This window comes from Puccinia triticina, chromosome 7A, assembly GCF_026914185.1.
Source record: "Puccinia triticina chromosome 7A, complete sequence".
Taxonomy (NCBI): domain Eukaryota; kingdom Fungi; phylum Basidiomycota; class Pucciniomycetes; order Pucciniales; family Pucciniaceae; genus Puccinia; species Puccinia triticina.
Window position 1 is genome coordinate 2,712,910 of NC_070564.1, and position 23,862 is coordinate 2,736,771.

Below are 23,862 nucleotides of genomic sequence, written 5' to 3' on the forward strand. Positions count from 1 at the left end.
TCCAGGGTCCTACCCCCTCCAACCATCCACAGTTTCAGCCACAGCCGCGCTGTGAGCCTGAGTCTCTTTAGTGACAGCAGGACACAAGAAAGAAAGGGGGAATGATTGGATTTCTTTGGATAAAGAAAATACAATTATGAGAGAGAGAGAAAAAGAGAGAGAGAAACTGAGCTGGATTAAGATGAGCAGATATTCAAGGTTATTCTAGTGGGAATGCACGTCCACTGGCAATGCTACCTCTTCAGAAGAGTGCTGCCAAGCTGTGCTAGAGAGTGCTACAGCCTCCTCTCACCAAAGAAACGTGGAGGGTCTCTGGATTAGATAAATTTAATCCAGCCACAATTTTTTAGCTTCCTTCTGGATATTCAAGGTTCTTAAAGGGAAACCTAAGGGACAGCCCTTTAATCAAGATAAGTCAAAGGCCAGCAGTTATGGAGGGACAGCCCTGTGATCAAGAGAAGGCAAAGGCCAGCGGAAAGAACAGATCAAGCAAGACACAGAGTTGTACCTCTGAGATAAACAAGGTTCAGTGAAAAAGGTTACTTACTGTCAATATCCTAGGCGCCTGTGACGGTAGGTATACTGGGAGTGTTGTAAACTCTTTGGTGGTGATCCTGGGATTATCTGGGGTGTGGTTCTGGTGTGCTGAAGTCTGTAGATCCGCCTCAGGCAAGGGGGATCCTGACTACGAAAATTTTCACAGTTTGCTTATGTAATTTACATATGTACATGTGGTTTGGCGCGCCTGGTAGCGCTGACACGTCACAACTGCGCAAGCGCGCCACAACTCAATAACTCAGGGAAGGAGTATAGTTACAATGAATTGATAAGTTGTAACTAGGGTTAAAATTGCATGAGGAAACAGAATATGAAGTCAAAACAAGGTTATCTCTTAATATGAAAAAGATATAAAGTAATTTATATGTAACAAAGGTAGAACAGGCAGCTTTTAGGTCAGCTGTGATGACTCTAAGGCTGACATTCCCTACCACCAAAAGGGTTGGATTTCTGAAAGAAATTAAACCACAGGGTTAGACCTCTTCTAACTTCTGAATTTCCTGAGAAGGATAGCAGAGTCTGGGATGTCTTTCTCAAGGAGCCATTCATCATGATCAGCACTCATACCTTTGTATCTAGCTAAGTACATCATAACATCTCTGTTTTCCACTCTCAATCTCTTGTCTCTGAGAATCTTTTGTATGACTTTACTCTGAGGGGTCTTATCCATGGGGGGAATGACAACTTTGACTTTCTGTCTCAAAGGGAACTTGTCTGGATTGGGGTCTTTGTATGGTTTCACTAAGCTGACAGGAAATGTGGGATGTTTCCTGCTAAACTCTTCAGTCAGTATCACTTCTACAGCATTCTTCCCATGTAAAGCTTTCACAAGGAATGGTCCAGTGAAGGAGTCTCTCATCTTCTTAGGGCCAGACAGGTTGTTGAAGTTTGCTGTGGATATTAGGACTTTATCACCAACTTTAAAAGATGGTTCTTTGTGACTCTTGTCCCATCTCTCTTTGTTGTAAGATGTAGCTTCTGTTATGCATTGCTCAGCATGTTTTCTAGCTTTCTCAAAGATCTTTCCATAGGCAAGAGCAGTAGGATGAATGTCTGCAGAGTTTTGCTTCAAGAAATTCCTAGGAAGGTTTGGGATCCAGCCTTTTTCCAGGATGGCAGGAGGTTTTCCAGTGGTTGAATGTATGCTGGTGCAATATGCTAGCTCAAGGATTGGTAGAAGTGAAACCCAGTCATGAGTGTAACCATCATTGTCTTTGAATTCTAGACCATATGCACAAAACCTCCTGATCATATCTTCAAGTGTTTGAATCATCCTTTCAGCTAATCCATCAGTCTGAGGGTGGTAAGCAGTGGAGAAGGAGAGTTTTGTTCCTAACATACTATGTAAACCAGTCCAGAATTCAGATGTGAACTTAGGGTCTCTATCAGAGATGATGATTCTGGGGATGCCAGTCCTAGGCATTACTCTGTTCCAAAACAGTATGGCAGTGTCCATGGCAGAGTCATCCTTGAAGCAGGGTACAAATATAGGGGTCTTAGAGTATCTGTCCACTATTACCAGACAAGCATTGAAACTAGCAGCTCCTCCAGGGGACAAGGAAGTTACCCAATCCATGTTAATAACATCCCATGGTTTTGAAGGTTCTTCAATTTTCATGAGCAGTCCAAATCTTTTGCCTGTGGCTTTATTTGCTTTCTGGCATCTATCACAGGAAGAGCAGTATTCACTAGTGTCTTGTCTCCAGTTAGCCCACCAAGCAGTATCAGCTACTTTTTCTAAAGTCCTATCTTCAGAAAGGTGACCAGAGTATACACTGTCATGGCATTCATGCAAGATGGTGTTGATACTTTCTTTGTCAGCTAGGACTAGGACAGAGTTGTGTTTCTCTCTGAAGTAGATGAGGCCATCAAATATAGAGAATCTTCCTTCATCATATAGCTTTCTCCAAGGATCTTGTAAAGAATTTTTTAGCTGGGCATCTTTAGCATCTTTCAACAAAAGTTCAGACAATATGGTAGTGTTCTTGTCTTGCTTGTAGCCTTCTCTCACTGAGTCAAAGAACTCATTCTTGAAAGTAGAGACATGTATGCCCATGATGGGGAATCTATCATCATCCTTGTCTTCTGGGTCATAAGCAGGGTTACTAGGATCATTTGGCAAAGCCCATCTGCTCAGTCCATCAGCATTTTTGTGAATATTTCCATCTCTGTGGATTATGGTCATATTGCCTCTGTATTCCTGAATAGCAATCTGCCACCTGAGCATATGTCTGTTGGGAGTCTTCATGTTCAGCAGTGATCTCAAAGCTGTGCAGTCTGTTACAACATGAAAGACACTGCCATCTAAGTAGTAATGGAGTTTTTCCAGGGCCCAAACCAGGCATAAGCATTCAAGTTGACTAGCACCATATCTTGTTTCACTGTCCTTCAGTTGTCTGGATATGAAAACAATGGGTCCTTCTTTTCTCACTCCATCAATGACTTGGACTTGATGTAAAGCAGCACCTAGTCCAGTCATGCTAGCATCTACATATAGTCTGAGGGGATGGGCCCAGTCAGGAAACAGTAGCAATGGAGCTGTGGTTAGTTTCTCTTTTAACAAGTTGTAGGCTACTATTCTATGATGAGTCATCTCATATATGACATCAATCCTTGTCAGTTCAGTCAGAGGTTTTGCTATTTCTGCAAACTTTTCAATGTGTTGTCTGTAGTAGCCAGCAAAACCAAGAAATGATTGCATTTCTTTCCTACTACTAGGCACAGGCTTTTGGAGGACAGCAGCTACCTCATTTTGATCTATCCCTATGGCAATGCCAGAGACAAGATGGCCCAGAGCTTTGATCTGATCAAATCCAAAGTTACACTTCTTCAATGAGATTTTCATGTTCATGTTAATGACAACTTTCAGGATCCTGTCTATCCTATTGAGGTGTTCCTCCCAAGTGTTGGACATAATGATGATATCATCAATGTAGATAATGACCCACTTGTCATCAATTTCCTTTCTGAACTCAATGTCCCTCATTCTCTGGAAATGAGAGGGGGCATTCTTGATCCCAAAGGGCATTCTCAGGTACTCATAGATTCCTTTGTGCATAATAATCCTGAGTAGATGTCTGGAATCTTCTGCAATGACATTCTGGTGAAAACCTTTAAGTACATCCATACTAGTCAGATACTTGGCTTTGGCCAGGTTGTTCAGAGTCTCACTGATCTTGGGAATGGGATACCTGTCTGAAGCAGTGTAGGAATTCAAAGCCCTGAAGTCTCCTACCATTCTGGACTTTCCATTGTGCCAGGCAATGATTACAGGAGTAGTGATCTCAACTACTTCATTATGACCAACTTTCCTCAGAACATTCAGGTTTACTAGCTCTTCAATGTGTTGCTCAAGAGCTTCTCTGCTTTTGGGGCTGGCAGGATAAGGAGGTCTTCTGAGGAGAGGAGGATAGGGTCTCTCAGTTGTCAACTTGATATGAACTTCATGACCCTTAATGGCACCAAGGGGCTGGTTGGTGTTGGAGAAGGCTAGGTTGTTATTGTAGAGGACTTCAAACAGCTTCTCCTTTTGCTCAATGGTTAGCTTATTACTGAACTTGGCTTCACAGAGTTCTTCTGTAATAAGTTTCTGCAGTTGAGGATGGGACTTCTTTACAGCAGAAATTTCATTGGAAGGGCTCATTTTCTCCAGATGATGAGACTTAAAGCTGAATTTCTTCCTCTTGTTCTCATTTCCAATGGTAAAGAATCTCTCTTTGCTGTTTGTGATGTCAAAGCCATAAAGAGACATGTAATCATTCCCAAGGATAAGATAGTTAATTCTTGCATTTTTCATGACTACAAATTCTGCTAGAATTCTAATGGAACCTTTAGTGTGAGGAAAAATCAAAGCCATTTCTATTATGCCCATTGGCTGTAATTGGTCACTACAGCTGTGAAATTTAGCATGGTTGATTGGCATGAGCTTGTTTTCCCATTCTGGTAATATAGAATCTAGCAGTTTGTTGCTGATGATTGAGCAAGAAGCTCCACTATCAAGAAGACATGAGTGTTCTCTGGATTCAATTAGGACAGTAGTAAGGTTTGCTTTTCCAGTAAGATGAGCTTTTCCTCTATCAGGTTTACATTTCATCAGTCTAGCATCCTCTATGTGGGAAGACTGGCAGGATTTGTCCCAGGTCTGAGGTTGATGAGTTTCAGCTTGAATTTCAGCAATGGAGAAGTCTTGGTTTATCTCACACTCTACAGCATGTGTTCCAAAATCAAAATCAACTAAGGGATCATAATTGGCACCATTTCCATTGTCCATGGCAAGAATCATGTGATTAGTTCTATGATTCTCTTCTTCTTCATCCAGTTCTGATTCAGACTTATGTGGTTCACCTTGATCATCTTCATTGTCACTCCTGGAATCATCATCATCCTCCATTCCTACATTATTAATTCTGTTCTTTTTCTTGGGGCATTCCCTGGAGAAGTGGCCAGTTTGTTTGCAGAAATGACACATAAGTTTTCTTTCTCAGGGGCAGAGATATAATTCTTTTTGGCAGAGGAGTCAGATGGCTTATCAGCTTCCTCAGGGGCAGAATTGTTTCTCCATTGGGATCTGTTAGGAGGGTTATAATTGTTTGTCACAGGCTTGTTCCTTTTCATGACTCTGTCTATGACTTCTTCAGCAATTATAACCATATCCTCAAAACTCATTTCAGTAGCATCTCTTTTGTATCTGCTTTTAATAGCATGCTCAAGGTTTGGAGGGCATTGCTTCAAGATTTTCTCACAAATAAGATACTCACTGAGTTCAGGTTGATAAGCCTTCAGTCTTTCTCTCTGATTACCAAACCATTTATGGATTTTCCTTCCATCATAGGCAAAGTGATCATTCTCAAATGCTTGTTGCATTTTCCATTTCCAGTTCTCAGTGCCAAACTTGTTTCTGATGGCATTCTTCCACCAAGCCCAAGATTTGTTTCCATACTGGTCTCTGATGCCTAGGTACCAATTCCTGGCAGTGTCAGTCAACAAGATTGTTAATCTACTGATTATCATATTATCCAGCATCAAGTAGTCTCTGACCAGGATATCAGTGTTTTTAATCCAAAGTTCATGATTATAAGGCAATTCTCCAGAGAATTTCTCCCAGTCTCCATTCTTGGGGATACCTTTCCACAATTCTTTCCTCATTTCAAAGTCTACTGCTCCATGATCAATATAGGGGAATTCTTCTTGTGCATTTGCATTAGTAGCATTGCTTGTAGGTTTAGAGAAGTTATCCCTGGATGGTCTTTGAGGTTCAGGAGTAGGAATAGGTGGAGGGGCTCTGTGTTCTTGCTGTTGTTCATGATGAACATTCTGAAAAGGGTTATTGTACAAGAGCTAATCTGGAACTCACAGAATTTATCACAGAAGATATATCACTGAATCTTCTCTTGGATTGTTCAAACCTGTTGTGTTCATTGACATGAAGATCATTAATCTGATTTCCAATGGATGAAAGGTTGTGATCCAGTTTCTCTTCAAGCCCTTTCAAATTCTGGCCAATGTTGTCCATGTTGGAATGGCATTGTGATTCATTCACCAGAATCAAATCTTGGATAGTCTCGAATTTCTCATCCATGTGTTTTTTCATTTGCTCTAACATATTGTTGCTCACATTGGATTTCTCTCTGGCACTTTCTCCTATATTATTCAGGATTTGGTCTAGTAAGAATGGGATGAATTCACTTTTAAAGAGATCAAGAATGGAATCATTTAATACTTCTTTAAAGTTGCTAACACAAGATTCAAGAAGTGTCAGCCTTAGAGTCATCACAGCTGACCTAAAAGCTGCCTCTTTTCTACTTATTACATATGAAATTACTTCATATCCTTTTCATCTTAAGAGATATCATTGTTTTGACTTCATCTTCTGTTTCCTCAGGCAATTTTAACCCTAGTTACAACTTATCAATTCATTGTAACTATACTCCTTCCCTGAGTTACTGAGTTGTGGCGCGCTTGCGCAGTTGTGACGTGTCAGCGCTACCAGGCGCGCCAAACCACATGTACATATGTAAATTACATAAGCAAACTGTGAAAATTTTCGTAGTCAGGATCCCCCTTGCCTGAGGCGGATCTACAGACTTCAGCACACCAGAACCACACCCCAGATAACCCTAGGATCACCACCAAAGAGTTTACAACACTCCCAGTATACCTACCGTCACAGGCGCCTAGGATATTGACAGTAAGTAACCTCTTTCACTGAACCTTGTTTATATCAGAGGTACAACTCTGTGTCTTGCTTGATCTTCTCTTTCTGCTGGCCTTTGCCTTTCTTTTGATCACAGGGCTGTCCCTCCAAATCTATTGGCCTTTGCCTCAATCTTGACCACAGGGCTGTCCCTTATTATCATTTGGCCTTTGCCTCAAAATCTAGGTTCAGGGCTGTCCCTCAGGTTTCCCTTTAAGAACCTTGACTATCCAGAAGGAAGCTAAAAAATTGTGGCTGGATTAAACTTATATAATCCAGATACCCTCCTGAGAGGAAGCTGTGGCACTTTTTAGCACAGATTAGCAGCACTCTTCAGAAGAGTAGCATTGCCAGTGGACGTGCATTCCCACTAGAATAACCTAGTACTTCTCTTTTTCCTTATCCTGTTTGGTTTCTCTCTCTCTTTCTCTTTTTCTCTTATAGTTGTAGTTTCTTTATCCCAAGAAATCCAACTATTGCCCCCCCCCCCCCATTTCTTGTGTCCTGTTGTCACTATAGAGACTCAGGCTCACAAGAAGTGTACCAGGAATGGTTTCAACAGTGCCAGACAATTCAGATAGAAATTTAGAGAACAATACTTGTAGCTTTTCTTCTAGAAACAAGGGGCCATTTCTCGACATTTCATTGTTAAGATTGTTGAGGAAAAATTCTCTATTGGAAGGGTCAGAGAGATTATCAATGTCTAAACTAAGACCTAAAGGAGAATCACTACTTAATGAACTTTTAGGCAAGGATTCTACTAATATGGGCCTCTCCCTCTGGCTCTCCCTCGACCGTAACCTCTCCTCACTCCTCGTGTGGCTCTCATGAGATATTCTCCTATCTGGAGAACCCGCTGGGTGTCGTCCCGTTGGTGTCTCCAGTTCCTCCCTGATCCTCTCCAATTGCCTTGAGGATGGGGCTGGCTGTGGTCTGCGTACCCTTGCTGCGTGGGAGGATAGTGGTGTTGATTGTACTCGCCAGGATGCTGGTGCGTGTTGGGGCGGAATAACTGAATCACCTCTCGCGGTATAGAAGCTGGCGGAGGTCTCACTTGGAGCTGCTGTTGCGGTAGAGGGGGTGGCGGTGGCGGTGGCAATTGATGGCTGTGGTAAACTGGAGCCTCTGGGCGCAGTGGTTGTTGTGGCGGCGGCGGCGGCGCTTGAGTTCCTGGATTGGATTGAGGGGTAGGACCCTGGTACCCAGCATCTTGAGTGCTGTGCTGGAAGTTCGTGGGCTCTGGAGTTGGCGTAGCTAGCATGGGCTGGTGGTTGGAGTGCGGAATCAAAGCTAGGGACGGATTGTTCTGCGGAGGAGGGGCGGCCGTAATCTGAGGCTGATTGTTGTTGCCTTGATTGTAAATGAGGCGCTCTACGTCGTTCAATTCCATCCGGGGAATCCATTCTTGGCAGAGACGGATAGTTTCCTCTCTCCCAACTTTGTCTTCTATCATATCCTGGGTCGTGGCCGCCTGGGATAGGATCATTTTCCTAGTCCTAAGGTTCTGCGCCTCCCGCGCTCGGACAAAAAGGTCGAATTGGTCGTTGAAGAGATTCACTAGTCCTGAGATCTCTGGATCTTCCGGTATGAGCTCCATCGGGCCTGAAGAATCTGTTGGATGGGGGTTCTGAATGGGCGGAAGCAGGGCTAGATTCGGTGGCGCCTCCGGTCGTAAACCCTCTGGGTTGGTAGGCAGGGAGTTCATCGGAGTGCCTGCTGATATCATCGGTTCTCTCTCTACCGGGCGCGGCACTGGTGTCGACCTGTTGGATGCGAGGGCCAGGGACGTCTCTCTTGGGTTGTACAATGCCGGCAGTATTCCGGTATCCGGGGGCAGCGGCTCCTCTTGAGGCAAATTGAGGAAATCCTCTCCCAACGGTGGTAGCGCCGATTCTAGCTCTTCGAAGCCGCTCTTCTGCGGCGGGGCTGAGTTGGTAGCGGAGCTGTTGTTCTGCGGAGAGGTTTCGGCCATTCCTAAGATGAGGAGGCATAATGTATTAGGTTTTGTTGAAGAAAATGGGAAGGAGGCAGGGTTTGAGTACCTGTAGTTTGGGATTTAGCGGAAATCCTTTTACTTTTACGTGTAGTAGAAGAGGATTTCTTCTTGGAATCTTTTGCGCAAGTTTTCGCAGGTGGTTCAGAGGTCCAGTCAGATATCTTGACGGGAGCTATGGTTTTTCTATGGCGAGTTTTCGGAGCTTTAGCTGTAGCTATAGGAGTCCACGAGGTACTACTGATAAGGTTGCCGTTACGCGGATTTGCTACTATCCTGTTGTTGTAGTTTTCTTCTTCTGCGCTAGTCTGCGCTGTCACGAATTTTTTTACGGTCAATTGCGGTAATTATAGTTAAGAAGGAGGAGAATCTTTTGAGCGCACTCCGTTTTTCGCTATTTCTTCTTGATCCGAAGATATAGAGGGTTCTGGGGAGGATAAGTCCGACGAAGGGATAAATAGCTGCGCGGAGGAGTCGCAATTCTGCACTTTCACGAGTACACAGGACGTAAATTTTTTTTTTCAAGGGTTCAGTTGGGGAATTTATCAATATAAGAGCAGTTTGGAATAATTTTTGAAGAATTTTAGCGTTAGTATGATATGTAGAAAAATTTTTAAAGTGATTTTTTCGAATTTTTAAGAGTTTTTTGTTTCATTTAGTCAGGATGATCAGTCCTTTGGCTTTCTAGCAGTCTAGAATTATGAAAAGGTGAGTAATTTTCCCAATGAGGCCCCCAATTGTGAGCCTGAGTCTCTTTAGTGACAGCAGGACACAAGAAAGAAAGGGGGAATAATTGGATTTCTTTGGATAAAGAAAATACAATTATGAGAGAGAGAGAAAAAGAGAGAGAGAAACTGAGCAGGATTAAGATGAGCAGATATTCAAGGTTATTCTAGTGGGAATGCACGTCCACTGGCAATGCTACCTCTTCAGAAGAGTGCTGCCAAGCTGTGCTAGAGAGTGCTACAGCCTCCTCTCACCAAAGAAACGTGGAGGGTCTCTGGATTAGATAAATTTAATCCAGCCACAATTTTTTAGCTTCCTTCTGGATAGTCAAGGTTCTTAAAGGGGAACCTAAGGGACAGCCCTTTAATCAAGATAAGGCAAAGGCCAGCAGTTATGGAGGGACAGCCCTGTGATCAAGAGAAGGCAAAGGCCAGCAGAACGAACAGATCAAGCAAGACACAGAGTTGTACCTCTGAGATAAACAAGGTTCAGTGAAAAAGGTTACTTACTGTCAATATCCTAGGCGCCTGTGACGGTAGGTATACTGGGAGTGTTGTAAACTCTTTGGTGGTGATCCTGGGGTTATCTGGGGTGTGGTTCTGGTGTGCTGAAGTCTGTAGATCCGCCTCAGGCAAGGGGGATCCTGACTACGAAAATTTTCACAGTTTGCTTATGTAATTTACATATGTACATGTGGTTTGGCGCGCCTGGTAGCGCTGACACGTCACAACTGCGCAAGCGCGCCACAACTCAATAACTCAGGGAAGGAGTATAGTTACAATGAATTGATAAGTTGTAACTAGGGTTAAAATTGCATGAGGAAACAGAATATGAAGTCAAAACAAGGTTATCTCTTAAGATGAAAAAGATATAAGGTAATTTATATGTAACAAAGGTAGAACAGGCAGCTTTTAGGTCAGCTGTGATGACTCTAAGGCTGACATGCGCCTAGAGAATCAGACATGCCACGGTCCTCCAATGCCGCCGCCGCCACCGCCGCAGGCGCTCCAAGTGAGGCCGCCACCAGCTTCTATACCGCGAGAGGTGGTTCAGTTGTTCCGCCCCAACCCGCATCATCAAGCTGGCGGGCACAATCCACACCATTATCCTCACACCCCGCAAGGGTTTGCAGACCACAACCTCCCTCATCCTCAAGGCAACTGGAGAGGATCAGAAAGGAACTGGAGACGCCCACGGGGCAACACTCAGAGGGTTCTATAAATAGGAGAGTACCTAATGAGAGCCACACAAGGAGTGAGGAGAGGCCATGGACGCGGGAGAGCCAAAGGGAGAGGCCCTTGTTAGATGAATCATTACCAAAAAGTTCCCTGAGGAGTGATTCCCCATTAGGTCTTAGTTTGGATATTGACAATCTCTCTGACCCATCGAATAGACAATTTTTTCTCAACAATCTCAATAATGAAACATCTAGAAATGGTTCCTTGTTTCTAGGAGAAAAACTACAAGTCTTGTTCTCTAAATTTCTCTCTGAATTATCTGGTACTGTTGAAACTATTCCTGGTACTCTTCTTGAATCTTGTGTCAGCAATTTTAAAGATGTCCTGAATCATTCCATTCTTGATCTGTTTAAGAATGAATTCATTCCCTTTTTACTTGACCAAATCCTGAACAACATAGGTGAAAGTGCCAGAGAGAAATCCACAGTGAACAACAATTTGTTAGAACAACTGAAAAAACACATGGATGAGAAATTTGAGACAGTTCAAGATTTGATTCTGGTAAATGAATCTCAATGTCATTCCAACATGGATACAATTGGTCAGAATCTGAAAGATTTTGAGGAGAAAGTGAGCAACAATCTTTCATCCATTGCTAATCAGATCAATGATCTTCATGCAAATGACACAACAGATTTGAACAATCTAAGAGGAGATTCAGCGACATATCTTCTGTAGTAAATTCTGTGAACTCAAAGCTGGATTCTTTGGTAATACCAGATGACAGAGAGCAGCCCCCACATCTTTTATACAATAATCCTTTTCAGAATGTCCATCATGAGCAACAACAGGAACACAGAGCCCCTCCCGCAGTTCCTACTCCTGAACCCTAGAGACCATCAAGAGATAACTTCCCCAAACCTGCAAGAACTGCTCCCAATGCTACTGCACAAGAAGAATTCCCATACATTGATCATGGAGCAGTAGACTTTGAGATGAGGAAAGAATTGTGGAAAGGCATCACTAAGAATGGAGACTGGGAGAAATTCTCTGGAGAATTGCCTTACAATCATGAACTTTGGATCAAAAACACTGATATCCTTGTCAGAGACTACTTGATGCTAGATAATATGATAATCAGTAGATTAACAATCCTGTTGACTGACACTGCAAGGAATTGGTACCTAGGCATCAGCTGACAGAGACCAGTATGGGAAAAAATCTTGGGCCTGGTGGAAGAATGCCATCAGAAATAAGTTGGGCACTGAGAACTGGAAATGGAAAATGCAACAAGAGTTTGAAAGTGATCACTTTGCTTATGATGGGAGAAAAATCCATGAATGGTTTGGTAATCAAAGAGAAAGACTGAAAGCTTATCAACCTGAGCTCAGTCAGTACCTCATTTGTGAGAAGATCTTAAAGCAATGTCCTCCAAATCTTGAGCATGCCATTAAAAGCAGATACAAAAGAGATGCTACTGAAATGAGCTTTGAGGATATGGTTATAATTGCTGAAGAAGTCATAGACAGAGTCATGAAAAGGAACAAGCCTGTGACAAACAATTATAATGCTCCAAACAGATCCCAATGGAGAAATAATCCTGCCCCTGAGAAAGCTGATAAACCAACTTAATCCTCTTCAAAAAGGAATCCTATCTCTGCCCCTGAAAAGGAAAAACTTATATGCCATTTCTGCAAAAAAAACTTGCCACTTCTCCAGGGAATGCCCTAAGAAGAAGAACAGAATCAATAATGTAGGAATGGAGGATGATGATGATCCCAAGAGTGACAATGGAGAAGATCAAGGTGAGCAACAAAAGTCTGAATCAGAACTAGATGAAGAGGAAGAGAATCATAGAACCAACCACATGATCCTTGCCATGGACAATGGAAATGGTGCCAATTATGATTCCTTAGTTGACTTTGATTTTGGAGCACATGCTGTAGAGTGTGAGATAAACCAAGACTTCTCCATTGCTGAAATTCAAGCTGAAACTCATCAACCTCAGACCTGGGACAAATCCTGCCAGTCTTCCCATGTAGAAGATGCTAGACTGATGAAATGTAAACCTGATAGACGAAAAGCTCATCTCACTGGAAAAGCTAATCTCACCACTGTCCTCATTGAATCCAGAGAACACTCATGTCTTCTTGATAGTGGAGCTTCTTGCTCAATCATCAGCAACAAGTTGCTAGATTCTATGATACCAGAATGGGAAAACAAGTTCATGCCAATCAACCATGCCAAATCCCACAGCTGTAGTGACCAATTACAGCCAATGGGCATAATAGAAATGGCTTTGATTTTTCCTCACACTAAAGGTTCAGTAAGAATTCCAGCAGAATTTGTAGTTATGAAAAATGCAAGAATCAACTACCTTATACTTGGAAATGATTACATGTCTCTGTATGATTTTGATATCACAAGCAGTAAAGAGAGATTCTTTACCATTGGAAATGAGAACAAGAGGAAGAAATTCAGTTTCAAATCCCATCATCTGGAGAAAATGAGTCCTTCAAATGAAATTTCTGCTGTAAAGAAGTCAAATCCTCAACTGCAACAATTTATTGCAGAAGAACTTTGTGAAGCCAAGTTCAGTGATAAGCTAACCATTGAGCAAAAAGAGAAGCTGTTTGAAGTCCTCTATAATAACAACCTTGCCTTCTCTAACACCAATCAGCCCCTTGGTGCCATTAAAGGCCATGAAGTTCATCTCAAGTTGACAACTGCAAGGCCCTATCCTCCTCTTCTCAGGAGACCTTCTTATCCTGCCAGCCCCAAAGGCAGGGAAGCTCTTGAGCAACATATTGAAGAGCTAGTAAACCTGAATGTTCTAAGGAAAGTTGGCCATGATGAAGTAGTTGAGATCACCACTCCTGTAATCATTGCCTGGCATAATGGAAAGTCCAGAATGGTAGGAGATTTCAGAGCTTAAAACTCCTATACAGCTTCAGAAAGATATCCCCAAGAATGCCCCCTCTCATTTCCAGAGAATGATGGACATTGAGTTCAGGAAAGAAATTGATGAGAAGTGGGTCATTATCTACATTGATGATATCATCATTATGTCCAACACTTGGGAAGAACACCTCAATAGGATAGACAGGATACTGAAAGTTGTCATCAACATGAACATGAAAATCTCCTTGAAAAAGTGTAACTTTGGATTTGACCAGATCAAAGCTCTATGTCAGCCTTAGAGTCAGCGCAGCTGACCTAAAGTCTGCCTTTATCATTATTTCTACCTCAAATCTCTTATATCTTTTCATGCTTAAGGTTTAACCTTGTTTTGACTTCAGATTCTGATTTCCCATGCAATTTTGACCCTATTGTTCACTCATCACTTTACAATATCTCTACTCCTTCATAGAGTTTGTGGTTTGTGACACACATGCGCAGCAGCGCCGTGTAGTCGCGCCTGAGCGCTCCCAACCACATGTACATGTGTGATTATGTCATCCAACTTTGAAAAATATTCGAAGTCAGGATCCCCCATGCAGCTGGAGGATCCACAGACTTCAGCACACCAGAACCACCACCCAGATAACTCCAGGATCACCAACAAAGAGCCTACTATACTCCCAGTATACCTACCGTCACAGGCGCCTAGGATATTGACAGTAAGTAACCTCTTTCACTGAACCTTGTTTATCTCAGAGGTACAACTCTGTGTCTTGCTTGATCTGGTCTTTCTTCTGGTTTTGCCTCCTTCTTGATCACAGGGCTGTCCCTCCAAATCCACAGGCCTTTGCCTCTATCTTGATCACAGGGCTGTCCCTTATTATCACTTGGCCTTTGCCTCAAATCTAGGTTACAGGGCTGTCCCTCAGGTTTCCCTTTAAGAACCTTGACTATCCAGAAGGAAGCTAAAAAATTGTGGCTGGATTAAACTTATCTAATCCAGATACCCTCCTGAGAGGAAGCTGTAGCACTTCTAGCACAGATTAGCAGCACTCTTCTGAAGAGTAGCATTGCCAGTGGAAGTGCATTCCCACTAGAATAACCTAGTACTTCTCTTTTTCCTTATCCTGCTTGGTTTCTCTCTCTCTTTCTCTTTTTCTCTTATAGTTGTAGTTTCTTTATCCCAAGAAATCCAACTATTGCCCCCCCATTTCTTGTGTCCTGTTGTCACTATAGAGACTCAGGCTCACACTCTAGGTCATCTTGTCTCTGGAATTGCTATAGGAATAGACCAGAACAAAGTGGCTGCTGTCCTCCAAAAGCCTGTGCCTAAAAGTAGGAAAGAAATGCAATCTTTTCTTGGCTTTGCTGGTTACTACAGACAACACATTGAGAAGTTTGCAGAGATAGCAAAACCACTAACTGAGCTCACAAGGATTGATGTCATATATGAGATGACTCATCATAGGATAGTGGCCTACAACTTGTTAAAAGAGAAACTGACCACAGCTCCATTGCTATTATTCCCAGACTGGACCCATTCCTTCACACTATATGTAGATGCTAGCATGACTGGACTAGGTGCTGCTTTACATCAAGTCCAAGTCATTGATGGAGTAAGAAAAGAAGGACCCATGGTTTTCATATCCAGACAACTGAATGACAGTGAAACAAGATATGGTGCTAGCCAACTTGAATGCCTATGCCTGGTTTGGGCCCTGGAAAAACTCCATTACTACTTGGATGGCAGTGTATTTCATGTTGTAACAGATTGCACACCTTTGAGATCACTGCTGAACATGAAGACTCCCAACAGACACATGCTCAGGTGGCAGATTTCTATTCAGGAGTACAGAGGCAACATGACCATAATCCACAGAGATGGTAATATTCACAAGAATGCTGATGGACTTAGCAGATGAGCTTTGCCAAATGATCCTAGTAACCCTGCTTATTACCCAGAAGAAAAAGATGATGATAGATTCCCCATCATGGGCATTCATGTCTCTACTTTCAAGAATGAGTTCTTTGACTCAGTAAGAGAAGGTTACAAAGCAAGATAAAAACACTGTTATATTGTCTGAGCTTTTGTTGAAAGATGCTAAAGATGCCCAGCTGAAAAACTCTCCGCAAGATCCTTGGAAAAAGCTATATGATGAAGGAAGATTCTCTATATTTGATGGCCTCATCTACTTCAGAGAAAAACATAATTCTGTCCTAGTCCTAGCTGACAAAGAAAGCATCAACACCATCTTACATGAATGCCATGACAGTGTCTACTCTGGTCATCTTTCTGAAGACAGGACTTTGGAGAAAGTCGCTGATACTGCCTGGTGGGCTAATTGGAGACAAGACACTGGTGAATACTGCTCTTCTTGTGATAGATGCCAGAAAGCAAATAAAGCCACAGGCAAGAGATTTGGACTGCTCATGAAAATTGAAGAACCTTCAAAGCCATGGGATGTGATTAACATGGATTGGGTAACTTCCTTGTCTCCAGGAGGAGCTGCTAGTTTCAATGCTTGTCTGTTAATAGTAGACAGATACTCTAAGACCCCCATATTTGTACCCTTCTTCAAGGATGACTCTGCCATGGACACTGCCATACTGTTTTGGAACAGAGTAATGCCTAGAACTGGCATCCCCAGAATCATCATCTCTGACAGAGATCCCAAGTTCACATCTGAATTCTGGACTGGTTTACATAGTATGCTAGGAACAAAACTCTCCTTCTCCACTGCTTACCACCCCCAGACTGAGGGATTAGCTGAAAGAATGATTCAAACACTTGAAGACATGATCAGGAGGTTTTGTGCATATGGTCTAGAATTCAAAGACAATGATGGTTACACTCATGATTGGGTTTCACTTATACCAATCCTTGAGCTAGCATATTGCACCAGCATACATTCAACCACTGGAAAACCCCCTGCAATCCTGGAGAAAGGCTGGATTCTTGAAACAAGACTCTGTAGACATTCATCCTGCTGCTCTTGCCTATGGGAAAATATTTGAGAAAGCAAGAAAACATGCTGAAAAATACATAACAGAAGCTACCTCCTACTACAAGGAAATATGGGACAAGAATCACAAAGAACCATCCTTTAAAGTTGGTGATAAAGTCCTGATATCCACAGCAAACTTCAACAACTTGTCTGGACCTAAGAAGATGAGAGACTCCTTTACTGGACCATTCCTTGTGAAAGCTTTACATGGAAAGAATGCTGTAGAAGTAATACTGACTGAAGAGTTCAGCAGGAAACACCCTACATTCCCTATCAGCTTTGTGAAACCATACAGAGACCCCAATCCAGATAAGTTCCCCTTGAGACAGAAGGTTAAAGTTGTCATTCCTCCCATGGATAAGAACCCTCAGAGTAAAGCTATACAGAACATTCTCAGAGACAAAAGATTGAGAGTGGAGAACAGAGATGTTATGATGTACTTGGCTAGATACAAAGGCATGAGTGCTGATCATGATGAATGGCTCCTTGAGAAGGACATTCCAGACTCTGCTATCCTTCTCAGGAAGTTCAGAAGTGAGAAGAGGTCTACCCCTGTGGTTTAATTTCTTACAGAAATCTAACCCTTTTTGGTGGTAGGGAATGCCAGCCTTAGAGTCAACTCAGCTGACCTAAAGTCTGCCTTTTTATCTACTTTTTACATATGAATTACTTCATATCTTTTTCATCTTAAGAGATAACCTTGTTTTGACTTCATATTCTGTTTCCTCATGCAATTGTAACCCCATTTACCACTTACCAATTCTTTGTAACTCTACTCCTTCCCTGAGTTATTGAGTTGTAGTGCGCTTGCGCAGTTGTGACGTGTCAGCGCTACCAGGCGCGCCAAACCACATGTACATATGTAAATTACATAAGCAAACTGTGAAAATTTTTGTAGTCAGGATCCCCCTTGCCTGAGGCGGATCTACAGACTTCAGCACACCAGAACCACACCCCAGATAACCCAGGATCACCACTAAAAAGTGTACAACACTCCCAGTATACCTACCGTCACAGGCGCCTAGGATATTGACAGTAAGTAACCTCTTTCACTGAACCTTGCTTATCTCAGAGGTACAACTCTGTGTCTTGCTTGATCTGCTTGTCTTTGCTGGCCTTTGCCTCATTCTTGATCACAGGGCTGTCCCTGCTTAACATCATTCTTTTTCTGTGGTTTTTGCAAGAAACAAACCACATAGGTTTCCCTTTAAAGAACCTTGACTATCCAGAAGGAAGCTAAAAAATTGTGGCTGGATTAAAATTGTCTAATCCAGGATCCCTCCATGTTTCTTTGGTGAGAGGATGCTGAAGCACTCTCTAGCACAGCTTGGCAGCACTCTTCTGAAGAGGTAAAATTGCCAGTGGACCTGCATTCCCACCAGAAAAAACCTTGAATATCTGCTTATCTTGATCCTGCTCAGTTTCTCTCTCTCTTTCTCTCTCTCTCTTATATTTGTATTTTCTTCATCCAAAGAAATCCAATTATTCCCCTCTTCTTTCTTGTGTCCTGCTGTCACTATAGAGACTCAGGCTCACAGTAAGAATCAAACCCACTACCTCAGCTATGTTGAGAAACATACTAGAGTTCTGCCTTTACAAACTAGGATACAGATGCTTGTGGCTTCCAGCTGGGTGGTTTGTTTGTAGTGCTCATGAGTCATTCCAACAGCCCTCCATACTGTGGTGATACATCTTGGTAGCAGACTAACAGACAACTCAACATTTCCTGATCTCTTTCCAATTCTCTGACCCTTTGAACCCACCATCTTCATAGTTTTCACTGTGGGCTTTCATTCTCCACCTCTATCACACTGTTTATCAAACCTTGCTCTCCTGACTCTCATTCTTACACGTCTGACAATGGTATCTATTCCCTCTGGCATCTCAAAATGAATCCACCCACCACCCCACACTATCTTTTGTTGATCCTTCTTTTGCTTGAGATTCAAAGACAGACCACAGGATATAGTGGCTCATAAGTAAATGACAAGACTGTAAGTCAGAGGAGAGGAGGAATTACTTGAGGCAAAAGGAACAAAAAGAGGCCAGAATTCCAACACAAACAACTGCTTGTACCATATTTAAAATCACATGCAATCTTGACAATATTAAAAGACTGAGTATATTTAGCAAAGTGCTTCAAAAACCCCATGATTGATCAAACATTAAGAATCCAATGATCAGACGGGGTGAAGTATTATTTGGGCATCTGGTGAGCAGTTGGATTATCTGTTCTTTTTTCAAATTATCTTCCAGTGGCCTCCAGTCAAAAGAACTTGTTGGATGATTTAAACCTCAAAGATGCTTAATTTGGTGTTCAAGTTGTGGATTGAGGCTTTGAAAACAGTGTTGAAGAACAGCTTGAATGTATTTCCAATCCTGTGTTCTGCCCCAAAACCCACCTGTCTCAGCCCCTCATTCCCGGCCTTAGACATCCAAAACTCAACCCCATGCCATGCCAACCCAGTCAGGTTTTGGGCACCATTCTTCCTGATGTATGATTTCAAATAACAAGTGGTGAATTCTTCAAAGCTTTTCTTTGCGTTTTGCAGGAGATCTCGCAGATAGTGCTTGTCTTTCAAGACAGATCCTTGTGGAATAACAATGATATCAATCATCTGAACATAGAACATAAACAGTGGATAGGTCCGCTCCACAAGGGACAATGGAAATTCTACATCTTCCATCAATTCTGTTTTCAAGCTGAGATCAAGCTTGATGTTGTTCTGCCTTTCCCAGAAGTTCAGCCAAAGATTTTTGGTTTTCAAGAATTCATCTACACTTTTACCCTGCACTTTGGTAGATTTGTTCACATCCAAACTCCTTGTTTTCTTGTGCTTCTCATCACCATGTTCCATCTCTTTGTATTCAACTGAAAAAGCCTGGCGGATTTTAGCAAACCATTTAGGGGCAGTGTCAAAATTGAGAATGATACTTCCTGTCAGACCTTGTTCAATTCTTCCCAAAATCTGATTAACTGCATTTTGGATCTGACTATCTGGGTCTTCAAACGCAAAGATTTCCTGATTGAACTGCATCTTTTCCATCTGAAAGTTGCAAGTATACCTCAGGTGATTGTTCAACTGCTCAAAGGATGATATAAAGATCAGGTTACAAAAGGTCTTGAAGGGTATTTTGATTTTTTCTGATCCTCCAAAAGCCATTTTTTTGACTTCATCTGTGCATGAATTCTTGATCCAGTATTTCAAGAAGCTCCAGAGCCATGCAGGAGAAGATCTGAAGTCATTGATTGTTGACCTTCGCTGATTCAATATAACTGGGGCAGAGGCTTTGAAATCTCTTATTGCCTGTTCCATCAGACCTGGAAGATTCTCTAGCTTTTGCTCAGTGGATTCACAAGGATTCATGATGTGATCAATCATCTGCACATGGAATAAGAATAATAGAAAGATCTCCCTCAGATTTCCAGATGAGAATATTGGGTTTTCCATTTCTGTGTCAAGTTTGATATTTGTCTGCCTCTCCCAAAATCCAAACCATATATGTTTGTTTTCTACAAGGGATTTATATTTGTTCAATTGCATCCTATTATAGAATTTACTCCTGTCAGATAATCCACTCTCCTTGAGGTCCTCCAAATTGGCAGTACTATAAGCTGGTCTTATAGCACAATACCACAGTGTGAATGTGTCTGAGTCCAAAAAAATACTTCCCATTTTGCCTGGTGGAATGGAAGAAAGAATTTTCTGGAGCTTATGTTGAACATTTCTATATGGGTCTTCAACAACAAGGCTGTCTCTGTTGAAGTACAAAATTGTCATCTTTGATGAGGGGACCTTTATGAATTTAGCTTCATGTCTTTTGTTGCGGAGGACTGCACATGAAATAGCCCTGGACAACTCATAGACTGACTTGGTCTTCATGGTTGTTTCCTCCTGAAGCTCATCCTCAGTATCCTTCCTGCTGCTTTGAGAAGAGGTCACAACACTGGGAACGTGGTGGTTTAAATCTAACACCTTATTCCTTGACTGTGCATTTTCCCCTCCAATCTCACTCAATCTAGCCTGTAAAATTTTCCTCTCTCTAGATGAAACCTTCACATTTATTGATTTCCTCATATGTTTGCTCACAGAGCTATCTTCCTCAGAACAGCCATGTTTTCCAGGTTGAGATCCAATCTTTGTGGAATCCTGGCTTGTCTTTCTGTGTTTCACAATTGCTGATGAGCTCTGATGATCACCAGGCCTCTTAATTCCCCTAGAAGTAGATGTCCCAGATGTGAGCCTAGAATGCAGGCAGTTCAGTTTCTTCAGAGAAATTGGCTGATCTTGGTGTATTTGGGGGGGTTTTGAGCTCATCCCAGTTTCTGATTGTGTGAATATATCCTTTTGATTCAATCCTTTGGGACCTACTGCTGATGCCAGAATTGATGTTTTGTTTTGCTCAGAAGGCCCTGTTTTATCCTTTCTCTCTTGGTTGATATGTTTCTGTGCAGCATTCAATGGTTCCTTTTTGATTTTGGCTTTCTTGAACACTCTTTCTGGGAGCTGATTACCACCATTGTTTCTGATTTTATCACTTTTGGAAGGGCTAGAAGTACCATGGGTGGTATCAATGAGTCTTGAGGGATTTGATTTACCTGCTTGCACTGAAATGGAGCTCTTTCTGTGTTCCAAATGAGCTGATGTGCCCAAGTAGCTAAAATTTGATTGTTTTGCTTGTTTCAGAGACGTACTTGATTGCCCCATAGATTGACGCTCTATCTTTGCTTGTTCCCAATAGATGTTATCATGATCGCTGTTTTGCGCACCAACCTCTGATATGATTCTCGGCTTCTTTACTAGGGGACCCACTACGTTAGCATCTGGAGCTTTCCCAATTCTAGAGTTCGCCATTGAGCCTCCAATGCGCTTCTTTGCATCAGATCGCAAGGCCTGGCACGGAACCTTCCCCCCGCGCTTTCCAGATCCTTCGCCCATTGCCTCTTCCATGTAGGACGATTCTAAGAAGTTTCCCAGCAGATCTGATCTCTGCTTTTCATTCTTGAGTTGGGGTTTAGAGCTTGGATCTTGGAAGCAGGCGAGCGGTACTGTAGTAGCACTCTCTTGGGTTTCCGGGCCACAGTTCAAGTTGCAGTCTGCATGGGTGCTTGGCCATTCCCGCTTACCTCCATGACCGTCGGGACTTCTAACGCTCCTTGCCACTGATGGCGATGAATGCAGACATTCAACAAGGCCAGGTCGGTGATAGCGTGTTTGCTGCTGGGCTCCCAAGTCTGCATGAGAATGATCCTTTGTAGTCTCTGATAGTCTATGGAGATCAGTGTTTGGACGATGATCCACTTGGGCAAAGAGGGTTTGGCGCATATGTTCTGGGCGCTTGATCCGTGAGCTCATCGAGAGGTCACACCAAAGATCTTGGCCGCCGGACCGTCGGACCTGAGGTTCCTCACAAGATAGCCGGCCAGATTCAGCAGGTCCACAGATATCGCGCATCGCATGGCACGCAATCAGCCCCCCCAGAAAGGCCAGGGGGTAGTGGATCTGAACCATTGGTAGTATTCTGATGATTGGATTGACTTTTGTTGAGCTGGGGATTCGATTGTTTGGCAGTGGAAGTGAAGGTACAAACTGGGGATGGGGAGCGACTGGGAACACGCTGATGGCCGCAGCGAAATATGTGGGGTCGAGTAGTTTGTGGCGGAACGTGGGTAAAACTCGATATTTGAAACTTTATCGTTTGCGTGAATGCGCAGTCTATGAATGATTGTATCCGCCCTCTGTCCCTGCTCATCGTCACTCATCTATTGCAAGTTCACAACCCATCGAGCTGAACCAAGCCTCTCGATTGGAGGGTCTGGGGCCCCGCGTTCCGAAGGGACGTTCTCCGAAGGAGAGGCTTACTCAAGGGGCGAGGACATCAGAATTTAGGGAGGGGATGTCCCTGCTCATCTATTCCACCCCATCTGTTCTTTTATCCCGGCACGGTCCCGGATCCTTGGCGTGGGACCGATCCAGCTGCACGGCCGCCAGCGCTCCGGGAGCGCCGCAACCGACTGCAGAAATGCTGCACTGCCCATCCAGCGCGCCGAACTAGGCCCGCCATGTCAGAATATTTATCCGCCAAGAGGCGCAGGGGAGAAACAAAACTTGCTGCTAAGAAACGTAAGCAGCAGTGTTTCATCCCTCCAAACAAACAGACCAAAACAAGCCGCAAGCTCGGTAGCTAATTTCGAGCTTGTCTCAAAAGCAACTACAGCAGGTGACAAAAGCAACAACACCCCAAGGGCGCAAGCCACAGCAGGAGGACAAGACAGCTCCAGGGCAGGCACGATTCCAAAGACTTCGGCGTCATGAGTACTTCAGGGCCTCAGTGTGAGGCCCAGCCTACTATCACTTCGCTATGTGGCTATGAAACTATCCAAGAGGATAGTTTGCCAAAATGCTTGATAGTAGATCTGAGTTTATGCTTAAGTTTTGGATAGCTTTGATACAATATATATATAAGCTTTTGATGTTTATACTTTCTCGAGAATGAATTACTCAGATAGATAAATATAAGGATGAAAAAATGATAGCAAAGAATATTCCGATAAGGAGAGAAAGGAAAAGAAGTAGAGAAAGACAACAACAAGGAGAGGAACATAGACAACATTCTGATTGTCCTGAATGACAACATCACTGATCAAGATACGTCATCACATAATGTGATTTGAATTAAGCTTACCAATCCCGCAAAGCAGATTGAGTTGATCAACAATCTACCAACGGCCTATTAATTAGACGCATAATAATACGTAAGCTCAACACATTAACCATATTCATCAGCTTGGGTCGTTACACTCAGCCTCAGCAATTGGAACAGACATGCTAAACTAACATCCAATTGTCACATCAGTTCTTTGCATCACAGAATCACCTGTTAGAATTCTGCCCCATTCCCAGAAGAGGGCCTATTTCTTTTTTGTTCTTTTTCTTTCCATCCGGCTCCTATAGTCAGCTAGGCCCCCTTTCCCACATGTATTTCATCTGTTCCAATATGAAATACAGACCTCACTTAGGCCCCGTTTGGCAGCAGTGATGTTATGTAATAACCACTGCTTTTCTATAACCGGGCCTCACCAAGGCCCATATCGTATCACTTGCATGTTTGGCAGTTTCGAGAAGTTATGAGGGTCATCACAAGTTTCCTCATCACTCCTCATCATCCCCGCCATTTCTGATATAGTACCCCTGGGGGTGTATTTGGGGTGATATTGGCACCCTTACACAACACACCCCCAACTCTACCTCTGTTACTCACCTCAATGGCCGGTACAGACTTTGTACCGGTGTAAGACTCAAAAGT

The 23,862-nt window shown here is 42.9% G+C and overlaps 1 protein-coding gene across 1 annotated transcript; it reads right to left on the reverse strand.

The window, feature by feature from the left end:
* Positions 1–20,725: 20,725 nt before the first annotated feature.
* Positions 20,726–22,067, reverse strand: PtA15_7A328 (uncharacterized protein; the record flags this gene model as incomplete). Its single annotated transcript, XM_053170924.1, has 2 exons — positions 20,726–20,772; positions 21,251–22,067. 2 exons carry the CDS (start codon positions 22,065–22,067, stop codon positions 20,726–20,728), a joined length of 864 nt encoding a protein of 287 aa, XP_053022157.1.
* Between the last annotated feature and the right edge of the window lie 1,795 nt (positions 22,068–23,862).